The sequence below is a fragment of the Trachemys scripta genome, chromosome 4 (genome assembly GCF_013100865.1).
Source record: "Trachemys scripta elegans isolate TJP31775 chromosome 4, CAS_Tse_1.0, whole genome shotgun sequence".
In the NCBI taxonomy this organism is placed as follows: Eukaryota; Metazoa; Chordata; order Testudines; family Emydidae; genus Trachemys; species Trachemys scripta.
Genome location: NC_048301.1, coordinates 53,626,296 through 53,645,774, shown reverse-complemented (window position 1 = coordinate 53,645,774; position 19,479 = coordinate 53,626,296). Strand labels below are relative to the sequence as shown.

Here is a 19,479-nt window from a genome sequence, read left to right as displayed (position 1 = left end):
GTTACAGAAAGGACAATAAGAACACATAGCACTGGTTGATTTCTTTGTTGGTTTGAGTCAATTTTATTTCAATTTCCAGTTGTGTCCACCGTCCTTTGTGTTTTCATGTGTCCCTCAGTTGTTCCTGATTTAAGTAGAAAAATTTCTGGTGACAGTCTGGGGCCCATGCCTCAATTCTTGTTGAGCACAGTGGGTGTGGAGAGCACCCATAGAGTTAGGCTCTCATCTGCATTGGGATAACACCAAGTAGAAATGGGAAGAGTTACATGTGACTGAAAATGAAAATACAGTATTTATCACTTTAATAACTGCTTGTTTACTGCCGTTTGAAATAAATCACTAAATTTTCTATCAGACTTGAAAAATCTGGTACAGGGCACATTAAAGAGACAGTTTGGACTAGCATAGATCATCAATGAAGTATATTTATTCCTCCTAGCCCCCTTCTCCAACCCCACCCAAATACACATGCCCAATCCCTCCATATACACACACCACCACCATCGGCAGCCATTCCCCATGTTTTTATTTACAGGAACGACATGCAAGTGAACAATTGGTTCAATATTCAGCATTGATAAAAAGCTCCTTGAAATCTTAGCCATTTAAGCAAAGAATTACTTAATATAAAAAATAATAAATAATGCTGACCTTGAGTTGTTATTTATCTTAAAGCACCGCTTGCTGAAAACCTTAAGGATTTGTTTTTATTAGTGCTGCATCATTAAAATGGTGTAATTAGTAGAGGAAAGGACTTAGAGGATCAACTATTGTTTTATTTATAACAGATAAAAGATATAGTATTCTTGAATGAATTAGCTATGTCCATTTGAACTGATGCAATTTCACTAATAGTGCAGTGCCCCTCTCCCCCCATACCTTGGCTTACAGTTTGATTTTGATTTTTAGAGGTCCATCCTCCCATACTGCCAGTGAAATTTGCACCTGCAGATTTTTACCCCCACATTTTTAGACTGACAAAATGAGCTGCAGATCCAAAACAGAATACTTGTCCATTAAATACCTGATTTTCACCTGTAATAGGACAGTGGGAGGTCCAAGTACCCAGATTTTCACCCATAATTCAACTGAAGGTGAAAAACGTGGGTGCAGATTTTGCAACTGCAATTTGCACAAACAAGAAGTCATCTTTTGAAAATGTGGCCCTTTCTGACTCAAAACTCACCAGAGAGTTTTCCAGAGTAAATATTTTGGGTCGCCTCCAAGTACCAAAATTGTTGAGTTCACTATCAGAACTACCTCCTTGCCAAATATCCTCTTTGAAAACGATACCCATGTTTTTTGTGGTGGTAGCACTGGGCTACAAACCTGTGAAAAGTTAAAGTGGCAGAAGGGATGATTTCTGACTGTCTAAAAACTAAAACTAAAATAAAAATAGCCGATTTTAAAATGTAATTTATTTTTTTTCATTGAGCTGACAACTTTCTGCGTACTTTGACCCAATGCCTTTTGAGCCAGCATAGCTATGAAGTTTGGAAAATCAAGTTCCAAAAATCAGAGTTTGGAATTGAAATGCCATCTGACCCTTAATCAGTGTGTCACTACTGAATCGCGGTGATACATAGATTGAGTTGCTTATTACACAGAACATGAAGTCCTTTGACCCTCCGGTGAATATTGATCTTAGGTTCACCTCTGTCAACGTTCATCTCTAATGTCAACAATTTTCAATGCAAAATAACACAGCAGCATTTTAGTAGTCTTAGTCTGTTCCTCTGGTTGCAACATCTATATAGTAACATCCCTGTTACAAGATATTCAGATGTATTCCTTCTGTTGCTGTTCAGTAGAAACAGTAGGTGAAATCCTGACTCCACCGAAATCAGTGGCTACACTTGTATTGATTTCAGTTGGGCCAGAATTTCACCAAGTACATGTTAACACTTTGATTGAACTATATATTCACAGCCTCACATTCAGTGGGAAAAACCATAAACCTTTTAAGTTCTGCCCTCTTTACATTGTTTATCTAGTCAAGAATTTTTAATGTTGTGAAGTGTCGGTAGAATCACAGACGTTAAAGACAGAAAAGACCTATTAAAACCTAAACCCTGCAGCCCAGATTCGGTTCCTTCAATATAATTTTTAGCACTTTTCCAATCAAGTTTTAAAAGTGCTATGTGACGGGGCTTCTACCACTTCGTTAGCGAAGCTATATGTGATGTTCTTGATATTCAGCCTAAATTTGCCATTCCTTAATTCCATTCCATTAGCCTTCTAATGAGACACTCTCTCTATGCATCACATGAATTCCACTCCCTCCACAATGTTTGTACCCTTTAAACTTTTGTAAACTGTTGGCACATCCCTTCTTAGTCTTCAGATTCTGTGTTTAGTTGTTTTAATCTTTTCATAAATCATTAACTCCAGACTCCTAATCATATTTGTTGCTCTTCTCTGGACTTTTAGAGGCTTTACCCCCATTACATTTTATAGGACAGTTCCATAAGAAGATGCAAAATATCTAATGTAATTTGTTACATTTCTGTGATTTGATAGCAGTAAGAGAATACAGTACTTCTGTTGATTTTAAATGTGACTTGCAAACACTTTAAAAAAAAATCAGTGGGGCACGTTTCTTCCAGGATACATCAGTGCAACATTTATCACAGTGGGGTTCTACAAGTGCAGCAAGGAACAGAATTTGACCTGGTAGCTGTAGAGAGCTATGTGCTGAATATTCAAATATGAAGAGTAAAAGAGACATTCAGAACATACAGTAACTGAATTTAAACTTACTCCCATATTACCATCCCAAGTCACAAATTAGGTAAGGGTAAATTGAAACTTGGTAAATTGCTGAGTACCTCTGTTACCTTTGCTATTTGGGATATTGACAAAGCTTTGGCTGGGATGATTTAGTTGGGGATTGATCCTGCTTTGAGCAGGGGGTTGGACTAGATGACCTCCTGAGGTCCCTTCCAACCTGATAGTCTATGATTCTATGATATTCAAAATCCTACAAATTAATGATTTTTTAAATGTATATGTAAGTCATTTTTAAGACGACACACTTCTTACAGTATAAAATGCATTTGTTTAATGACTATAACACAAAAACCAGAAGGTATTCATCATTCATTTTGTTCCTGTTTTAGGACTGCAAGATTACCTAGAAGATCAGTTGAGGGAGAAGACTCCAGCTCTGATTCTGGTACCTGTAGTGGATTTACCTGAAAAGGAAGTTATTCATGTAGCATGCTGGCTGAGCTAATCATTTATAAGTGATCAGTTGATATCAAAGCATGTATTCCACCCAGAAGAGAGTGAAGAGAAGAGTTGATCTTGATTATGTTGAATATTTTCATTAAACATCAAGGTGTACATTGCTTGATTTGGGCCAAGCCTGTCTTAAAATGTTAATATTTCTATGGACAGTGCCCGACGATAAATGACACATTCCGCCTTTGAAGGAAAAATAAAGATTTTGGTTCAAAATACTGTCCTGTTTTTTCTCAGATCTAAAGTGTTTTCTGGCATCTAATAACAACACAAGCAGCTCACAGGAGATGGTAATGACTCTGGAATCCTAAGGCTTGGGCACACTAGACCAGTTGTCATCTTCAGCCGTTGTTTGGAGGATCAGTATATGAGCTCCAATACAATCTTGGAGATTTCTTACATTAATTTTGCACTGGATACACTGACTTCAGACCAGCTCCTGAATTTCTTACTCCTGGCCAGATTGTGACCCCCCTTTCCAATGATGGTGAACAGTTATTCACCTGAGTAGTCATAACACACATTTAATCAATCTGAATAACAGGGGTCACAGTCTCCGTTTTTTCACAGTTATTCAAATTCTCATTGTCAAAGAACACAGCATTTGCCACCTGTTTTCCAGAAACAGTACAGAGTATTTTTATACTTTCTATCCATTGTAGAGCTCTCATTACAGAACTACTGGTATTCCCTAAGGACCCGAACTAGCTCCCTGTGAAGTCAGTGGGAATTTTGCCTTTGGTGAAGTGGGATCAAACTCTAAAGGTGAAATCCCAGCCTCGTTGAAGTCAGTGACAAAACTCCCATTGAATTCAATGGGGCTAGAATTTCATCCTCAATGAGTTTAAGGGTCAGTATAGTACAGATAGCCTTCTTGATTTAGCTGGAGTCTCCAAGACACTATAGAGAAAGCCCATCCTCAGGCAAACCCTGTAAAACTAAACCTTGGGGAAAGAGTGATGTTCTTATCTCCATGTTACACATTCATGAATTCCCTCCCTAATGTTACACTTGGAAGATTATTTTTTTAAGAAAATACAATCTGATTCACAATCAGGCATGTAATCATTCCTGGAGGAACTACACATACAAGGGCTCCAGTTGGCTCTCAGTTCCACCAGTATCAGTCTGAAATAACTCCACTGAAGTCAATTGAATTTACACTGCTGTGACTGAGAAGAGATTTTGGACTTATGGCTTCATTTTCTTCCCATTTCCAGTTATGTATTTGGCAGCTGATACAGAGCTAGTGACTAAAAATAAGAGGATCTTCCTCGGTATCCTCTTGCCTTGTATATCTGATATACTGTGCTAATTGTGATTTGGGAGTCAGACTTGTCATTCCTTATCACCACACAAGAAAATACAGTACAGTAACCACAGTGTTAAGTGAGGGTTGTTTTCATCACAGCTATTCTCTCTAATAATTAAAAACTCATCCTGAAGCTTTTTCTACTAATTGGGGTAATTATTTGTTTAAATTCATAATGTGTAAAGTGTTTGTTGGTCAATTATTAGTTTGTTTTCATTCAAACACTTTTGAAAGAAGGGGGAAGACACCAAGGTAGTTACATACCATTATACAATACAGATGCTTAGACAGATTTAACTTAAGATTCTTGTGCCTGATTCATTACCTGAGAAAATGGGAAAGAGTCTGGTATCAGGGAGGTGCTATTATCAACACATTCATTTAGGAATAGTCAGTGTCATTTTTTGATTAGCCTAAGACCTGTTATAATAATGTTGATGGAATAAATTGGCCCAAAGACTCAAAGGTATTAACATGACCCTGAAACTGTCCAACATTAAACAGTTTTCAAGAAGGTTTGGGGTTTAGTATGCACAGATCTCAGCCTGCTTAGTTCAAACACACCATTTAAAAGCTTTTAACCTTTTATTGAGGATATAAACAAAAAAAAAAGGAGAAACAGTCGAAGCATTTGAAAAGTGAAATATTAAGTAAGGCTTTCTTTTTAACAATATCCCTTGTTCCCTTTCCTTTAGCTGGAGAGTTTTTAGAAGGAAACCCCTTGTTTGGTGGTTGTTTAGATAGTGGTAATATGGTAAAAACTGCCCTTTTGGACATGAGGTGGGGCAGGAAGAGAAAAATTTATTTGGATGAGCTGGAGCTGTTGTTATTGCTGCTGCTGCTGTTCAAGTCTGAGCCCATATTCTCGAAGACAAAACAAGACAAACACACACAAAAGGGGAGAGAAAAAAGAACAGCAAAGATGGAAAATGCAGCTTCCATCTCTGGTGTTGACTCTGACTTGCACCTGTGATTTGCACCTCACTGCAAAACAGAATCATGCCACACAGTTTTACTGAGCACTCCGAGACCTGGCTAGCTTGTACCGGGGTCCGGCTGTTTGGGGCATAGCTTTATCTACTTCTGTGGTCACAGGCTTAGGGCAGCATTGCAAATTATAGTCTTGGCCAGCTAAGCCAGACTCTTATTTGACAGAAGGCAAAAGGATAGGGATAGGAAAGAGAAGAAATAAGATGAGGAAAGAAAAGAACATACATGAGATGGGGATGACAACAACGTGGTGGTTGGGATTTAGCCAAAACTGGTGGAGGTGACGATGTCATCTGCGTCCCTCTCTTAGGCCAGTATGGTCAGGACGTGTGTCAGGATCAGGACAATGAAGGCCTAACAGTTTCACAGTGGATCCTGGACTCCCAGGAGACAGAAGGGTGGCAGCCTCTTGGTGAAGCTCACTCCTTCCCCCTCTTTCAGTCAGTGCTTCCTGTCCAATTTTCCCCCAAAGGTTGATTCTTTTAAAGACCCAAAATTCAATTCCCTATCTGCTATGGACTTCCTTTATGACCAAGTCATTAGCCTTTCTGTGCCTCAGTTCCCCATCTGTTAAACAGGAGTTATAATGTTTCCCTACCTCACTGGGCAGTGGTGAGGATAAATACCTTAAAATATCGTGAAGCACTTTCAGCACTAAAGATGAACAGGGCAATATACGAAATAGGGACTATTAGGTGTTGCTAGCCCAATTGCGATGAGAGAGGGCTTCTCTGGAACTACACCCCTCCTCCTGAAGGGGACTCTCCCTCACCTGGTCCAGCCACTTAAGTTTCTCCCCGTTCCTCCCTGCTCCATCCAGGTGAACCTTTCTGCCACCCAGTTGCAGAGGTGTCCAAGGAAAGGGCAATATCCCCGCACCCCTTTCTCCTGGCCAGCCAGACAAGCACTCACCATATTCAGCTTCAATGAGCATGTTTATTTTCCTAGCTTTTAAAATACACACATTTTATTAGTTGCAATGTGAAGAGTGGCCAGACGACAAGGCACTAGGTGGGGACCAGTGGGAGAGGAGATGGAGACAAAGCTTTCAAGTGAGGATGAGTGCTTTTAGCTTTACACAAAAAGAGACGTGGCACCAGAGAAGAGGTACGAATTTGCCCATCTCTGTACCATATCTCATTAATCTGTTCATACTGACCTTAGAAAAGGCATTCAAATGCACTTTATCCTAGCATTTGTACTACAGTGAATGATACAATATGTACTCAGCTGACAGGATACTTGTTCTCAAAGATGTCGCGCTTGTCTGATATCGTCAAGATTTCAAGCCTCAAACTAGCCACCCCTTCCTTCCCCCCAAACTGGGTTGATAATTTGTGTAGGTGGTGAAGCAATGCATTGGTCCAAGAAATGCTTCCAGCCAGGAATTCTTTCCTTTTCTTGAAACAGCTAGAAGAGCTTTAAAATATTTTCTCTGTGAATAGCTTGGGGGGGGGGGGAAGAAATAGTGTCTTTTGGTGCTGACTTGAAAGGCTTCATACCTCCTCGCTGTAATGCGAGTAACTGAGTTTAGAAGCTGGGTTTGCTGAGCTTTAAATATGAACAAGGTAATTTGTTAAATATTGAAACGCAAGTTAAAATGCTGCTTCATATAGAGACCTATGACATTAATAACAGAAGGAAATGTCTTAACACCTTTTTATCTGCTGTATGCTTTGGTACTTTCAGCATAACTACCTGGCCCTGCTGTGAATGGGAAGTTTCACAGAGCTCTTCTTCAGTCTCTTTGTAACCAAAGAGTGTGTTAGCTGAGGGGGCGGGGGGCGGGGGGGGCTGACAGAGAGAGCAGGAGTGGGAGAGGAAAAAAGACGCTAATATCTGAAATGTATAAATGTAGCTTTTACCATAGGATTGACAGTGCTGTAGAGTTTACCTAGACAGGTTTTGATCTTGGGTGTGTAAATATATATGCTGAGGTAAGATATTGGTTTTGAGAGCTTTGTTTTTTTTCTGTACACACACACATGCACACAAATTCTTCTGTTTCTTTGATTTTTTTATTAAACCCCCTAGGACAATTTACGATTTATTCATTGTTTATACGTACGATTTATACAAAAGGTACGTTGATGAAGATTTCAGCACTGAAAACACAAATGTGGGGAAGATACATTTCAGTCCAACAGGAAAGCTGTGGGAAATGATTTCTTTTTAAAAATGTAACCCAGAGACTTAAGTTCTGCTGTCTCCCTTTTATTCTGTACCAAGAGCTCAAAATATACTATGAGATTTTTTTTAAAAAATAGGTGAGATCTATTTCTTGTATTGGTTACAGAGTTGGATGTCAGTGAACTTTGTCTTCTGCCTCTTTTAAGAACAATCTGCATATTTCAATCTATTTCTTTAATTGCACAGAAATAAGCTTAATGGAAATGACCAAGTGGGACTGCAGGAGAAAAACTGATTTAATAACTTTTTGTTTCACTCATTTCGAAAGCTGGATGGCTACAATCCCATTAAGCTTGTACAGTACACATGGTTGGGCTTCCATAAAGCCATCAGAGCTGATCTTCCTAAATAGGTTAAAGGATGACATTGAGATATTTTAAGCAGAGATTATTTAATATTTTTCCTTTCAGATTTTATAGTTAGGTGATTCAAGAGCTGATTTGTTACACCACATAGCATTGGTGCATCTTTCCCCCACAGCTTTCAGAAGTCTTGCAAGCATTGAAAGCAGAATATCTCCTGGGTATAAGAGAGGTGATCTGAAGCAAATATTCTCCTTCAAGGACATTCTGTTCAATCCATTATCTCCTGCCTATGTGCAATATGGTACTCTATCAAAATACAGTGACTGAATACAACTTGTATTTCAAATAAATTAATGCATTGATTTAATGGAAGATTTGTACTGTATGGTATAAAGTTCTCCAAATGAACACTGAAATCCTAAACAGAGAAACTTTTTGTGTGTCCAAAGTTAAATCATCATCGCTTCTTTCAGAAAGCGTTGACTTCTACAGATCCAACTTATTCTGTGTGTGAAAATAAAACTATTCTGATCTCTCTGACTAGTAGCTGGCACTAATATTTTAGCCTTTTTTGGTAACCTGTTTTTACTATTATAAGTATGTCTGGCACCAGGAATACATATTAAGAACACTTGACAATTTACTAATTTATGATGTCTTTACTTGTATTTTAATATTTTTGGCAGGCCAGCCAGTGTTGATGTATTAGCCAAGCATTCAAAATACAGACTTGAGATCTTGAAGGCTTTTTTTTTTTCAACTTTCTCTCATCTGAACACTGAATATTTTTGACATATTTTAAGATTTAATTTTAAAAACCAGACGGGGTACCTGAGAACTGCACCCTTCTGTTTCATGCAAGTGCCCTTTTACCAGTGACTCACTGCTCTGGATTTCTGGCTTCATCTTTTGTATAATTAATTCATGGGTAGATTTTGCCCATTGTTGATCCTCCTACTACTGTCTTTTCTCTTTTGATACCTATCTGTCTGAACTTTCCTGACATTTTCCTGATTACTGCTCATTGCTGGAATCTCATTTATTTTGGGATCACATTCAAAACTTCTCACCTTCCTTTTTTAAAACTTCCATAGACTGACTTCCTCCAGCCTACCTCTTCTCTTCAGGCACTGGTTCCTTCCCATCAAAAAATCTGATTACTGACGGACAAGAGAGCCTTCTTCTCTGCAGCTCATTCAACCAGGAGCAGCCTTCTTGTTTCATGAGCCCTTTGACTCTCTATGCTATTTGAAATCTCTTCAAACCATTTTTTTACCTTTGACTGTCCAACCTAAGTTTGCTGTCTCATTGCTGTTTATCTTTGTAGTTGTATTATTTAACGCTAAAGGATTGTGAAATACATTGTGTACAATCTGAAGTCTTTTGCAAGCATTTTGAAAGACACGGTGTACAAAATAAAGTTGCAGAGAGCTGAATTTAGGTCATGCTTCTTTTTTCTGTTCTCTGTTTTTTTCAAAAATCTTGAGTCTTTTTCAAGTTATGCACAAATCCAAGTCAAAGGTGGATGATATCTTTGAAAAAAAAAAGATCACGAATATGATCATGAACACCAATTTGCTTGTGCACCAGCTGGAAAGTTTGGAGTCTGGTTTGCTATATCTGTAGCAGTCACAGGAGGAGTCATCTCCATAAAGCTAAAGATCTTGAGAACATTCATGATAATCTGTTGCATTTTTATAGCACATTTAACCTCAGAGGATCCTGAAGTGCTTTACAAATTATGTATACAAGATTCCCTTTGTCCACCACTGGAGTATTTAACAGCGCAGAGCACCAATACACAACACTGTAGGCCATAACGTGCACAATCAGTCCCTCTCCACAGGCCTGGAAAGTCCCGGACATAGATGAGCTTTTGTGGGTCTGCTGCATATAGGGGGCATAGGGGAGTACCATCAGAGACTGTAAACCTTATATACTGTGGAGCAAAACTATGCAAATCCACTGGTCAGACCTCCAGAAGCAAAGTTGTCACATAATGAACTGCAACCTTACAGCTACAAAGGCAACCATGAAGCTTTATTATTTTCTGTGACTCAGGAAAGAAGAGTCTACCACTCACAGACTTCTGCTGTGAGCCCCTCTGCCTGTCTGTCTGACTCTGACAGGGAGAGGCCTTTGCATTCCTTCGTAATTCCTATTGAGAAATGTTCACATATTTTATACTGATGCCAAATCATTATTATTTCCCAATTTTTTCAAGAAGAATGTTGTTCCTTTGAGATAAGAGTTCTAGTTTGGGTCAGAGCTAAGGCTTATTTCTGTCAGAAGCCTATCCACACCTTCTATTAGTTCCCATCTTTTATTAGTCAGAAAAAATACATTTTTGGGGCATCAGATTTCTCTTGTCACATCAGAGAGGAGACCCAATCCCATTCTATAGAACAGACATTCAAACCAAAATCTTGCCTATGAGTTCATGATGAGAGCAGATCAAGAAAAAAACAGGTTCATTCAAATGCAAAACCCATGCAGCCAAACTTGGGAGATTTTGCACAGTTCTAATGCCATGACTATTGAGATTCAAACGGAGAGCATTAAATGGTATGAGGCAATGAGGAAAAGAAGACAAGAAAGGAGGCCAGTGCCAAAAGTAAAGGTATTATTAAGAACTAACCAGAAAGCCAAAAATAAACAAGAATAAACCCAGAGGAATGAGGACCTGGGAGAATGACTGCTCTCTGTTTATCAGATGGCTTTGGGGAAATGGGCCATGGCCTGCCACCTCAGCGTTAGTCAGTGGTTTGTAATCAGTAAAATATTAATATACCAAGGACCAAGGAAAAGAAATATTGTATCCAAGAAAAAGATCATTAAATGCATTTCAGTATCTCTATAGTTCTTAAAACAAGATTTTAAAGTGGTAATGCAAAACTGCCCTTAATCCATATGCTCCATATCTGGGAAAATCAGCAGAGACAATGGTTCCAGAAGTTGGGGCAGAAGGGGTACCCTAAAGGAAGAGAACAAAGTGGGAGATAAGTGATGGAATCACCATTTATTTGCCATCTTTCTGTAAATGAGTGATCTGTCCTAGGTGCCTCTGCATAACAAATGATAAATACTAATCACAGAGATTGGGTGGACAATTGGCATCTGCAAAATCCTAGGTGGTGACCCTTGACTGCTTTCATTTTTGATGTAGGAACTAAAATACACAGACATTCAGATCCATGGTTTGGACACAGGCCGTTTCCTTAATTGTTATGGATCTCATTTAAAATTAACGATTTAAATAGAAATAGTCAAAATATCCCCCTGCTGCTGTTCAGGTTAAGCAGTGCCAGAGATGAGTCTCTATAGTACAATCCCCATTGCAGAGAAAAAGCTTTCACAGGTTGAGATCCTGACACTCACATAATTATTTAGAGAAAGACAGTTCTGGTACTTCAGCTTTCGTACTTCAGAAGAGGAATGGAAACATTAGGAAAAGTTTTTTCTTTGATGTAGAATATGCTGCCACTTTTTTGTTATTAAAATAGGAGCTAACTTTAAATAAATAAAATTTTGCCTGGAGGCTTCTGAAAACTAATGTTGTGTTTTGACAGTGTCATTTTTCTGATTCCTGAAAGCATTATGTGAGTTAACGTAGGACTTCATCATGAGTTTTTCCTCTGCGCTACATACAGTAAATTATTTTTTCATCTCCGTTTTTTATTTGATTTCTCTCCCACACATATACCGCTTTGCAACTTTCTTGTTTGACAGCTGTTACCCATCACCTTTGCTCCCCCTTTTACTGTAGGGCAGATATTGTGGATGTGTTGGGGGGTTAAGGAAAGGAGCAGAGGTGTTGGGAGACTGCTCCCACTATTTTTCATTGGGTGAAATGAATGAAGAAAAATATTCTTTGAAAGTCCTTGAAGAGGAAAACAAACTAAGGAAATGAAGAAAGGTCAAACAAAAAGATCTTTGAGATGAAAGAACTGTTTTTATAAAAAGGACATTCAAAGAATATGCAATTTGTATGCAAAGCCTCTTTAATTGGACTTGTAGGTTTTATATCCTCCAAATTCATGTCTTGCTTTAAAGAATATTGATGAAAGGATGATACAGGACTTTCAAAAGAAGCAGATAGTGTTCAAATAACAGCTGATTTGAGACCTCAGTATTTGATGATAATATATGGCCCTCTTTTAAAAAGCCAAGATTCTTTTAGGTCTATGCTCAACTAGAAAACTCAAATAATGTGTGCTTAGTGAGTGAAAAAAGATTGCTAAAAGCACAATGTGTCTTACAACATAAAGTGCAACCCTAAAATTACACGTTGCTGAGCATTCTTAATGTGCTGTGAGCAATTTCATATACTGTATTTCAAATACTGAGTGCTCTCTCACTCTGTGTGTGTGTGTGTATATATATAAATACACATACACACACACACACACACACACATATATATATATATATATATATATATATCAACGGTGGTCAAACTTTCTGACATGTCACAGAGTGAGTTCAAGATGTAAGTAGCTCTGACCGAAGGACAACAATTCTGTTTTGAAACAACTATCAGGGTTTCCAAATTTGTTTTTGTTTACACTGGAACAAAAATGAAAGATGCTCAGGGCCAGTGCAACCCATTAGGCGACCTAGGCGGTCGCCCAGGGCACTGCGATTTGGGGGGCAGCAACCATGGCAGTATTTCTGCGCCGGGACTTTCCGCCACCTCTGTGTGGGGGCGGCATTTCGGGCCAGGACTTTCCACTGCCTAGGGCGGCGGAAAAGCTGGCGGCGCTCCTGAAGATGCTGGACATTTTCGTGAAATGGAATAGTTTCAAAATATCTGTTTTCTGAGCTAAAAGGTCAGGTTTTCAATTTGGATTGGTTTTCTCTCTCTCTCTCTCTCTGGACCTCAGAACTGTCCCATCAAAAATGTTGTCCAAATTGACACATCTTCACGAAATGTTTCAGCTTCAACAAAACAGAATATTTCTGTTAAATTACATGTAATCAAAAATTTTCCTCCCAGTTCTACTTCTAAGGCTCTGGGCTATCACTCGTCGTGATTGCTGTTAACAAAGCAGCCATGTGTAATTGGGAGGCAGCAGAGGCAAGCAGATCAAGCACAGGTCTGGGCGATCGGAACGTTTAAATTCTAATTCCGGTTCTGCCACTGACTACTATGCTCTTAAACAAAATTCTTAGTCTCTCTGTGCCTCAGTTTCCCCACGTGTAAGATGCGGATAACTGTAATCAGCTTGTAAAGTATAGTTAGGATTTAATTGGTTTATGTATGTGAAGTGCTTGTAAGGCTGTTATTAGTAGAGTGGCTGCGGAGATGTCTGAGGCTGCTTACACATGTAATGGATTCCATTGGTAATGTGGTAAGTAATTTTAGGCCAGCACAGTCCTTACCACAGCAACTAATTCTCAGTAAAAGGAGAGAGGATGATGATATGACAGGAGGAGAGGTGGGACTTGACAGAGGTTTTGGTTGACAGTCTGGAACAGGGAGCCGCAGATCTCTTCTCCCTACTTTCCACCCCAAGAAACCGTTCAGAAATAAACACTGAAAACAGTGTGAAGTCGGAAATAGTCATTCCTCTTTCTCTTTCAGTCCGGTTCTTTTCCAGTTGTCCAACCTTGTTAACTCAGGCCAGCACTATTGCTCTGGAAACACCCAGAGTAAAGTTTTAGAGAAATGGAGTTTTCTGCCTGTGTCAGACAGGTGTCACTGTTTCTGACAAGAGTGGATTTTCTTTCTCTGTAGTGCCAACCCACATGCTCAAAAATCATGAGATTGGTTTTAAAAATCATGGGATTTAAAAATAATTTTGGAGTTCTTTTTATTTGCCTTCTGGTCTCTGAGCCTTTAGGCTACACTGGCTTCATATTTTCAAACTTTTCTCTAGAAACACAAGGGCTAGAAACTTACTCTTTCTTTTTAATGAAAATGGATATGCTTAAATAATCACTTGACTCCAGGAGCAGGGGCTTAAAAAAAACAGGAAATGTTGTGAGCCTCACTATAAAATCATGGAGTTGGCAACACTGCTTTTTTGTTTTCTTCCTGCTTTGCAGCTCATTTATCTCCTCCTTTTTGGTTTTTGGGCGGTACTTTTCTCCTGCTCTTTTGTTTCCTTTTCCCCACTTTGTCTCTCTTTTCTCCCTTCGCTATGCCACACTCTCCTACTCTTTAGTTATTATCTCTCCTCTTTAACTTCCTTTCCTTTGGTGCGTGTCTGCTAACTCCTCCCTTTCATCCCTCCTCTGCCATTGTGTGTTTTCCCCGCTCTTTCCCTTCCTTGCCTCTTTTTTCTCTGTGTCCTCTTATCTCCCTCTATGTTGCCTGTTTGCCCTGGCCAAGCTTCCTGGATGCTCTCGCTCCCCCTCTTTGTTGCACCAGTGAGCTGTCCTGCAGCTTTTCCAAGAGGCACCAACAAGCTGCAGTAGAAGGGACTGAACTCAACATTTCCTCTCTGTTATCTGCTCCTCTCTCTTGCTGAGTCACCTTCAGGTGTTTTGACATTTTGAGACAGGATGGGGAACTAACACATAGGTGAACTGCTGCCTCCTAATGGGCTACATGAAAAGCCTCTAGGGTCTGCACTTGCCCCTCCACAGAATATGGAATTAGTATCATCATAAATAGTAAACAGAGACTAATGGCTTTTTCCACAGCTGCATCAAGATATTCACCGATTCCACCTCAATGCCTCTGATTTCTCTCAGAATTTCACCAACAAGGTTCAGTGACAGCTTAACCCTTTCAGTCACTGTTGCTGAAAGTGAAAAGTTTGGGTAGGATTTTCAAAGCACTGAGGTGCACAAGTCCCATTGACATCTAAATGGATTAGTGCTTCCAAACCACTTAGGGCATGTCTACACTATGGTCAGTGGTGTGACTGCAGCATGTGTGGACATACCCGAGCTAGTTTTGCTCTAACTAGCTCCAATAACAGTAGGAGTGAAGTTGTGGCAGAAGAGGTAATACAAGCCTAGCTGGGACTCTGGGTATGTACTTGCAGCTAGCAGGAGCTTCCGCCTGGGCTGCTGTGGCTTCACTGCTATTGTTATATGATATTCCCTTAGGAGCTTTGGAAAAATCCCACACTTAGGGCTTGTCTACACTTACCAGTAGATTGGCACTGTTGCAATCGATGCAGCAAGTGTCGATTTAGCGGGTCTGGTGAAAACACGCAAAATCGATGGGAGAGCACTTTCCCATCGATGTGTACTCCACCTCCCTGAGGAGCATAAGGGAAGTCAATGGGAGACACTCTCCCATTGACACAGCGCAGTGTTGCCACCGTGGTAAGTGGATCTAACTTTGTCGACACTGAAGTTGCATAAGTTAGATCAATTTGCCCTGGTAGTAGACCAGCCCTTAGTTCCCTAGCCCACACCAACCTAAAGGCAGGAAATAAGGAAACTTGCTCCCTTCCCTAGTATCTTGAACCAAGATTTCCTAGGTTCACACAAAGGGGCATAACAAACACATGGTTGAATCAATCTGGCACAAAAATGGACACATTTTACAAAACCTTCTGTGTTTTTCTGTTCTCTTTCCTGCTCATTAATACTAGATTTTCAAAGGAGCTCAGTGCTCATTTAAGTGGCCCAAGTAAATATGTATATATTGGGTGCTGATCTGTTTTGAAAATCTGACTTTTATGTCAGTATCTAAATGGGAGCAAATCTCTTGTGAAAATCTGGCCCTAGTTGTGGGTACTGAAAACTCAATAAGCTGGCACTAGATACTGTTCCGATTAATGTTGCCCAGGCCATAAGTACATTACTGATTAGAGACAGAGCAAGTTGAAAATCTTGCTACTCAGATGCCAGAACATTTTTAACTGTTCCAAGCACAGGAGGCACTGAAGCTGCAGTAATTGTGAAGTACTGTCTGTGGTGTCAATTTTATGTCATGATCTTGTCGTGAAAGAGAAATCTGAGACAAGACTTGTTCTGAACATGTAACAGACTGAGGGAGCATGAACTATATGAGCCCCCAAAAGAGAACTTGTCTCTCTCCCCCCACCCCCATGCCTTTCTTGAGTGCCAGATTTTCTTCTGCCTTTAATTAAGTTTTCCTTAGGCTCACAAGCTTTTCTTAAAGGGAGCCTGCTTGCCCTGATGTGTTTTTCTGAATTCTCACTGTTCCAAGCTCTTCCTGCAATATTCAGTGGACAATGCTGCCTCCAAGTGTCCAAGGTATAGAAGACAATTGACAATCTTTTTTTTTTTTTACACTTTACTTTTTTTCCTCTCTCTCTCTCTTTTCTATTCCAAAATTAATTTTGGACAAATTCCGAACGAAACAATTTTTGGAATTGTAAATACCAGCCTTCAAATTAAATACTAACCTCCTACGCATGTATTATTCACAGTAGTTAAAGTAATCTTGTGAATTCTGAGGTTCTTTGTGAGTGTGCCAATTAATAATATGAATATTATACCTACATAAAGTCAGTGGAAAAATTTGCTGGCTGTATAATTAGTCTTGGTACCTTGTGGAAAAGATTTATGATGCCATCGCTTGGCCTTTTTAGGTATTGCATATGGTGTAATGTATAACTAAATCCATATTCCATTTCCATGTTGAAGATTTTGGTTTTGTATCGGTCTTGTGTACCTTTAAAGAATTCACTTTTCACTCCTGGAAATTCAAATGTTAGGACCAAATTGAGAGGAGATATGTAATTGGTTGGAGTGTGATTTATACATGGAGAGGGCAAAAGGGCAGGACTGTAGCAGGAAAAAACAACCAGCAGGAGGGGTTACATTTATGAAAGAGGAGTCTCTTTACCTTACACCCATATTGGTTGCTTTCTTGTTCTATATACCACCCCCTACACCCATTTGTACTCTCACAATTTACCAATATGTACTTTAGGTCGTCACTGTATTAGTCCCCATTCCATCATTCACATAAAATAAAATAATCAGCTGCTTTCTTTCCACAAAGCCACCATTTTCAGATTTGGTGTATTTGACGAATTTGAAAGAAATAGGCTGCTGGGGTTGTTTGTCTGACAGCATGAGGTGTTGCGACGCAAAAGGCCCAGTGTTGGATTTAGATGTGTATTGGTGCTCTTCGGGCCAGTCAGGTTTGGAATGGCCTAGGATGGGGACATTACCCAGGAGGACCAGGATTTAGAGGCCCTCCAAGCATTAGCAGGTCAAGCTCATATCCCAATGATCAATGGAGTTCTGGCAGGTATGGGATCTAGGGCTCAGCATCACTTGGACTCATTACGCTATTTCAGGACCTCACCACTAAAAAGGGGAAGAACCAGGAAGCACAGGGGTTGGAGATTCTGGTTGGGGTTGGCTCCAATTGTACTGTGCTGCCTTTTATGTTTGAATTTAGTTAGCTCTTAGGCTATGCATTATGAGGCATGATCTGATACTTCTTAATGCACAGGGCAGTAGTATGGTAAAGGTCAGCAAATGGCAGGAAGGTAAGCCTAGCAAGGAGGCTTTAGAGACAATCAAGGTCAAAGGCAAGCAAAGAGACCCTGGGCCCACCAGAGAATCAGTGACATTTTCCATTAAGCTAAGCACCATTATTGCCTGGCTATAAGAGGCTCAAAGCTTGAGTTTGCTGGGTCAGCAGCTCAAGAGCTGAATTTATCATTTTTAAGAACTCACATCTTTCTAAGGGCTGCTAAAGGAGGTAGGGAAGTGAGGAGAAAAGCTGAAAGGAGAGAGAGAAAAGGAGAAGGGGGGGGGGGGGATGGAAAAGAAGCTATGAACAATGGTTAAGAATGGGGCCAGAGAAAAGATTGGGAGAAGAGAATTTTTGAACGAGGATGAGTTGGGGAGAGTCAAAAAATAGGGTTTGGGGAAAAGTAGAAAAGAAAGTGGAGAAAATAAACTAAAATGGAGCAAGGAAGAAAAGCAGAAAACCTGGAAAGCTATTTTTTTCTGATCAAAATAGTTGTCCTGCATTCTTTTACATACAGGAGGCAGGCAATATGGATTATATAAGTGAGCCTGCAGTATGTGTTGTAGTGACCAAATATGAAATATTCGTATTTTTAAATCAGTGTTATGATTTGTTTGCTAATTATTTTCCAGAAATACCAGTAGAATTTGAGTTTAGGAACAAATGCTCTATGATACCAAAAAACATAAGAGGCTTTAGGACAATTTAACAGGATTTCACATGATCAGTCAAAACATCCTGAAACTACTCAAATATTCAAGCAGTGATTGCTATCTTTTTTGGAGTATTTGAAAATCAAGCAAGCTTTACTGTGTCCAGATCTGTAATGACTTGTGTGTGGAGAGACCCTCTATGGTATTCTCCACTTAGATTGCATTGGAACAAAGTGATCGGGGTCTCCTTACACACAAGTCTCAAAAAGGCAGCTTGTAAACAGTAACTGCAGCAGCAGCTTGCTCCTAGGCCAACAAAAGTGAGGGGTAAAGGGAAAACAAGAGGGAGACAAACGTGCAGTCCTGCCCATGGAGCATTAGGTAGCCCATTTTGGCAGCCCTGAAGGTGCAGATGTGTTCCCTCTTAATATTTTAATGAGTTGAGCAACTGACAGTCCCAACTGATCACTCCTTTTTTTCCCCATGGCTGTTGCTAAACAAAACAAGGGTAAAACCAGCTCTTTTTTCATAGCCTTCTCAAGCGGCTTGTCTGAACTGTGCAGAAATTCATGCCACCCTAAGCCAGTCTATCTCCCAAGCCCCACTCCACTCTCTCCCGCAGACCCCAGTCCCCACTGACTCACATCCCATCCCAGCCTCTCAGACATACCAGTTTAGTCTCTTCAACACATCCCAAACCAACATATCCACTTCATTCACCCACCTGCACCTATCCTACCTACCTTATCCCAGTCTATCCCATAGCCAGCCTTGTCTCTCCCATGCCCCACTCTTTAGCACACTCCAGCCCAACACACCTCAATCCAGCCTGCACCAGACTCTCATTTCTTCCCTTATGTGAACTGTATTGGACCTTAACGCCACAGCTCACACCGATTCCATTAGAGAGCAGCGAGGCAGAGCTCACTGTCTGTCACTGGCTGGAGGTGCTGCTTCCGGGAAGGAAGGTTTTGCTTTGCTTTGTTTCTTTTTCCACTTCTTCCATGACCTCGACCCATCCTGTTTTCTTCCTTTTTTCTTCTCTCAGCGTTCTATCTCCTGACTCCTTTCTCTTTCTCACCTCTCTCTATCTGTCTCACTCTTTTTTTTTTTAATTCTCACTTTTTCCTCCCCTTTTCTCTTATCTTTCCGTCCACATTGTCTTTAGCCAACCAAAGCTCCAGCAGAGTATTGCAGTCATGGCCACCCTATGGAACTTCTGATTTGAGAGGAAATTGGGTAATGCCATGAGCCCCCACTTATCCGCGATATATGTTCTTCCAACCCCCTCATTGGCTTTGTCTACAGTGAGCAAACACATTGTGTTAGAAAACATTTTAACTATTATTATTATTAAATATTATTATT

General features: G+C 40.0%; 1 protein-coding gene and 1 long non-coding RNA gene across 6 annotated transcripts in view; one reads left to right on the top strand and one right to left on the bottom strand.

Moving 5' to 3' along the window:
- DPH6 (diphthamine biosynthesis 6) overlaps nt 1-3,459 on the top strand; it is a 350,629-nt gene extending 347,170 nt beyond the window's left edge. For 3 of the 5 annotated variants that reach the window (XM_034768927.1, XM_034768930.1, XM_034768926.1), the window contains one exon: nt 3,120-3,459. In XM_034768927.1, coding sequence (XP_034624818.1) covers nt 3,120-3,235 — 116 coding nt within the window. In that variant the 3' untranslated portion in view covers nt 3,236-3,459. The remainder of the gene's footprint in view (nt 1-3,119) is intronic. The other 2 variants (XR_004645505.1, XM_034768928.1) reach the window with 2 other exon arrangements.
- Nucleotides 92-9,335, bottom strand: LOC117876662. Its single transcript, XR_004645506.1, has 3 exons — nt 9,111-9,335; nt 1,187-1,329; nt 92-226 (listed from the first exon to the last, which is right to left on the bottom strand). It is a non-coding gene; the product is annotated as an uncharacterized LOC117876662 (long non-coding RNA).
- Between the last annotated feature and the right edge of the window lie 10,144 nt (nt 9,336-19,479).